This window comes from Trichogramma pretiosum, unplaced genomic scaffold (assembly GCF_000599845.2).
Source record: "Trichogramma pretiosum strain Unisexual culture from Peru unplaced genomic scaffold, Tpre_2.0 scaffold3, whole genome shotgun sequence".
Taxonomy (NCBI): Eukaryota; Metazoa; Arthropoda; class Insecta; order Hymenoptera; family Trichogrammatidae; genus Trichogramma; species Trichogramma pretiosum.
In genome coordinates, this window is record NW_019641698.1 from 5,348,294 (window position 1) to 5,353,005 (window position 4,712).

At 30.5% G+C, this 4,712-nt stretch overlaps 1 protein-coding gene across 2 annotated transcripts; it reads left to right on the forward strand.

Moving 5' to 3' along the window:
- The first annotated feature begins 398 nt into the window (after positions 1–398).
- Positions 399–3,991, forward strand: LOC106650781. Of its 2 annotated transcripts, none has more exons than XM_014368983.2 (6): positions 399–727; positions 1,031–1,242; positions 1,311–2,051; positions 2,134–2,523; positions 2,594–2,978; positions 3,055–3,991. In XM_014368983.2, exons 1-6 carry the CDS (start codon positions 404–406, stop codon positions 3,652–3,654), a joined length of 2,652 nt encoding a protein of 883 aa, XP_014224469.1. In that variant the 5' UTR covers positions 399–403; the 3' UTR covers positions 3,655–3,991. The 2 variants fall into 2 exon arrangements, with proteins under 2 accessions (XP_014224469.1, XP_023318138.1); XM_023462370.1 differs by having other exon boundaries at positions 2,594–2,973; positions 3,055–3,148.
- Positions 3,992–4,712: the final 721 nt, after the last annotated feature.

Genomic DNA, 4,712 nt, shown 5'->3' on the forward strand with positions numbered 1-4,712 from the left:
TTTCTTAGTCATTCCATAGACATAAATTGAATATATTCTGGTGAACGAGCCGTTACTATGGTAATCATTTACCGAAACCAAGCCAGTTCGGATTTATATCTGATTTGATGATTCTAATGGGCTTAACTATTATTTTTTGGTGACATTAAAAAGAAAATATTTAGGGCAAAAAACACTGAAATAATATATATTCACAAAAAGTAGTGGTTTTTTAATATTTTTCACGGGTCTCAACGCAAAATTTAAGGTGCATAATTATTCGCATTAAAAAATGTTCACCGCTACACTTTTAGTATTCATTCGAATGCGCACGCGCTAATCTCCCGGCTTCGTGTACACCACAAATGAGTTGTAAACAAAATGGCAAGATTACCAGTGAGCTTATAATTACTGAACTATCAACATGAGTAGCTCCGGACAGAGACTCTCGGGAGTTGAGTTTTTCATCGTCCTTCCAGATGGAAAAATTGAGAATTATCCACAACAGTTGACTTATTGGATTCAATGCAATGACAATGAATCAATTATTAATTTTTTAAATAAAGTCGAAACGGTTCTCACAATTCAGGAGGATCTGTCCAAAGCAAATGATACTCTTTTGTGCTTGCTTGATTTACTCTCAGAAACTAAAAAATTTATTGGAGCAGACCCCCAACTCATAAGGATCTTCAATGGAATTCGTAGAACATTCAAGAGTTTAATCTTTACATACGATAACAGGTTGAAGGTAAGTAGATTTAAACTTCTTTTTTGAAAATTTTAAAGTTCTTTGCCATTCAAATATATAAAGTAATGCGATAAAAGTATAAATTTATTAAAGGATAACGATGCCTGTAGGGTCACATTTTAAAGCACGTGTTTTTGAGATTCCTACAAAATATTTTTCCCAAAAACTATCACGGGTGACTTGACAATAACAAAAATAATATACTCATAATTTGGTGTTGAAATTTCAGAACACGGATAATACATATATTAGAACAAAATATGTTGAATATTATAATTTATTCACTTTTTTATTATTGATTAGCTTTGGGCATGTAGAAATATCATGTCAATTTTGAACCAATTAAAAACGCCAGAAAAATATGATGAATCCTCTAGTAAATTTTTGTCGTTTTTGGGGTCGTTTTGTCTATTGGGATTCAATAAACAAGTTTATGTCACGTGTGGTTCTTTTGGTTTAGTATTGGACTATTTATGTAAATCGGAATACCTCGTACCAGCCATCTTAGCACTCAGGTAATTTATAGAATTAAAATAACCTTATGGGATCTAAATTTAATTCAATACATTTTTACTGGTTGTAGGGATATGTTTCTCTATTATAATGAAATTCCAATACCCCTTGTTGTACATAAACTGATAGATAAATTAAAGGATATATTAATTGTATCTTCGAATGGAGAATATAAAGATGCATATCTTGCTCAAATTAGCTTGAAAACCATATCAATTATTGCTAGTTGGCACATGGATGGTCAAGCAGGTGCAAAGCGAATACTGCGAGATGAAAACAATATGATTTTAAAACTTCTTTTGAGAAATTTTGAAACTAAACATGCTGAATCCATTTATTGCATTTATTATCTGTCAAAAGTACCAGAATGTCGATATAAGTTAATGACCATATTCAATGACGATCAAAATAATTGCATAAAAATAATAGTAAAAACACTGAATGAGACAGATGAAAAACAATGCACATTCAGTATGATGATATCTATTTTATGCCATTTGTGCTATGAAAGTGAACATAATGAGAAAATGCGTGAATTGGGTATAAAATGCTTGATGGATGTACTTAGAAAAGAAAAAAATAAAAAACTTCGTTTGAAGATATTACGTGCTTTTTATATGCTTGCCAATGATGAGAAAAATATTTTAGTATTAATCAAAGAAGGTATTTTAAATATTATAGTTAGTTATTACAGACTTATGTTAGCTGTAGAAGAGCATAGCAAAACGAATGATTCGGAATTCTTAAAATGTCAGCATTCGAACAGTATTGAAGATCATGATGTAACACATTCTAAAAAATTGATGAAATGGTAAAAATTGACAATCAACTTTTTAAATATCTTAAAATCAATTATTTTGATTTTTAATAGTATTTTTAATCTCACAAAAAAGGCTTCCTGCGCAGTATTTGGTAACATTGAGTGAATCTCTTTTATCTTCCTTAACACTGCATCCAAAGTTTTTAGAACCTACAGAAGATAAGATTCAAATTCCAATGGAAAATTATAGCCCTGTTTGTAGTGAAACCGATCTAGATAGTGATTATGAAGGACCATTTATTCCTATCTCAGATCATCCGAAATTTAGTTCTATTTCTAAAAAAATCTACGACTATGATCCCAACCGAGAATTTAAGGCGTATTTATCCCTCTTAAAAGCAATGATTTTTTCAAATTACATTGCAATTGAACTTGTAGATCCTGTTATAATCCAGACGATCATAAAGTATATTAAATGTTCAACAGATAAAATGGCTTCAAATATTCTTCAAAGAATTGCTGCGTAAGTTATATGAGAATTCGAATCTTTATCATTAGATGCAAAATAAATTCCACCGAACATTTATTTACAGAAAAATGTCCTACTTTTTACCACTAATTAGACAAGGTTTTATATTTGAGAGTCAAATTTTATCCGAAGCAAAACATTATAAAGATCAGCTAAGACTTTTGGCCGAAGAAAGTAAATTGGTTGGTGAACTTCAAAATACTCTAATACATAAAAGTCGTGGTTCAGATATAGTGGCTATTTCCATTCCAGTTCTTATTAATAATAAAGATACTCTACGTAACTTGTTATTAAATCATATGTGTAGTGGTCTGCAAATTATTTTTGATGTATTAGCTGATCCAGAACATAAGTGGTATGAAGCAGCAATTCTGTCAATATTCAAGTTAGCAAAAACCTTAAATTTAAAGTTTAATCCGGAATCTGAATTCAAACCTGAATCTGGTGGGGTATGCATACTATTTAAATTAAAAGTTATGCTTTTTAATAATTAATAAAAAAAATTAAATGATTTTAATTTCTTAGGAATGTCATGAAGATAGTTCAAAAAGCTCTTCATTAGTCACAGTTGATCTAGACGATTCTGCAATAACAGGCGAACGATTGGAAGTAATTTTGCTGGCCTTGGAAGATAAAAATATAACGACCTGGCCAGTTAAAACGCTTTTATATGTCATTGTGATGGCTGAAAAATATTCTATGGACCTTATATCAAACAGAGTAAAAAAAGCATTTATTGAAAAATATCACAACAGTATCATACGCACTAACGACCACAAAAGTTTTTATCTTGTATGGAAATGGTCATGGGAATGGTCAAGAAAAGGTCATAGGATAAGTGGTTGGTGTAAGAAGTTAAATTTATTTAGTGTACAAACATTCATGACGATGAAAATTAAAAAAGCTGAACGTATTGAAACATTTAAAAAAATTCAAGCTGGTTGTAATAAATTAGTGACCGTCGAGTCTAATAACCCATATATTGATTTTTTGAAAATGATCAACGAGTCTATGAAAGATTATCGGTACTGGTTCACCAAAAGTGATTTAAAAGTTAATGGATGGTGCGAAGCAACAGCTAAAACAAAAATTGAACAATTATTCAAGAATATAAAAATTGGTTAGTGAATATTTAAATTAAAATTCAACTTCGTGCGTAAATAAAAGTTAGGTTCTTCTACGTTTTGAACTGTTCATGTAGATTAATGTCAGCTCGATTATTTGTAAAAAAATATATTCGTTTGATGAGGCGTAAAAAATGAAAAATGAAAATTTTATTGACGACGAATTTATTAAACTTCAAACTCTTAAAACTTGTTGGTGAATGTATTCAACTACAACTTAAAATTATAAATATGTATTTGTATATATGTAGAAATGGTTCCAATTTCTATATTATTAATGACAATATTGAATCATTATGCATTATACTTGCATAAAATAAATTTCTATAATAATTAGGGCTGTGCGAGTATCCGATTTTTCGAGTTTTACTCGGTGAGTCGAGTTCGAGTCGAGTCGGGAAAATTCGAGTACTCGAGTTTTTTCGAATACTCGATTTTTTTTCGAGTACTCGAGTTTTTTCGGGTACTCGAATTTTTTCGAGTAATCGATTTTTTTCGAGTACTCGCAATGTATTTAAATTTTAAGTAAATAAATGGTGAATCAACAGTCTCTAGACCACCTCTCTTTATGTGTACATGCTTATATGTGTGATATTCGCAGCGGATTGGATTGGAAGAAGAAAATAATTTGATTGCACCGCACTTCATCACACTTACAAGCATGTATACATAAAGGGAGGGGGTCTAGAGACTGTTAATTCATCATTTATTAACTTAAAACTTAAGTATATTGTGAGTACCCGAAAAAACTCGAGTACTCAAAAAATCGAGTACTCGACTCGAACTCGAGGAAAAAACTCGAACTCGACGAGTCGAGTTTTTTCGAGTACTCGCACAGCCCTAATAATAATTATTGAATTTTTTATCCAGATAAAAATTAATTAAATAATTATCAATAATTAATTCATATTACTATCACGCTTTATTAATAAATCAACACATTCAACTGCGAGCTTGAAGAAGACCACCAGCGAAACTGGTCTAATTTTTTCAGCTATCCATATCGATATCATCCTATAATACTATATCAACTGTAATATACTTTGCATTACACACACA

Bases quoted from the DNA above. Each gene is read 5' to 3' on its own strand.
- LOC106650781 (XM_014368983.2), top strand. From the start codon at position 404: ATGAGTAGCTCCGGACAGAGACTCTCGGGAGTTGAGTTTTTCATCGTC. The intron at 1,243-1,310 runs GTAATTTATAGA...TACTGGTTGTAG, and splicing joins CCAGCCATCTTAGCACTCAG to GGATATGTTTCTCTATTATA. The intron at 2,979-3,054 runs GTATGCATACTA...TTAATTTCTTAG, and splicing joins TCAAACCTGAATCTGGTGGG to GAATGTCATGAAGATAGTTC.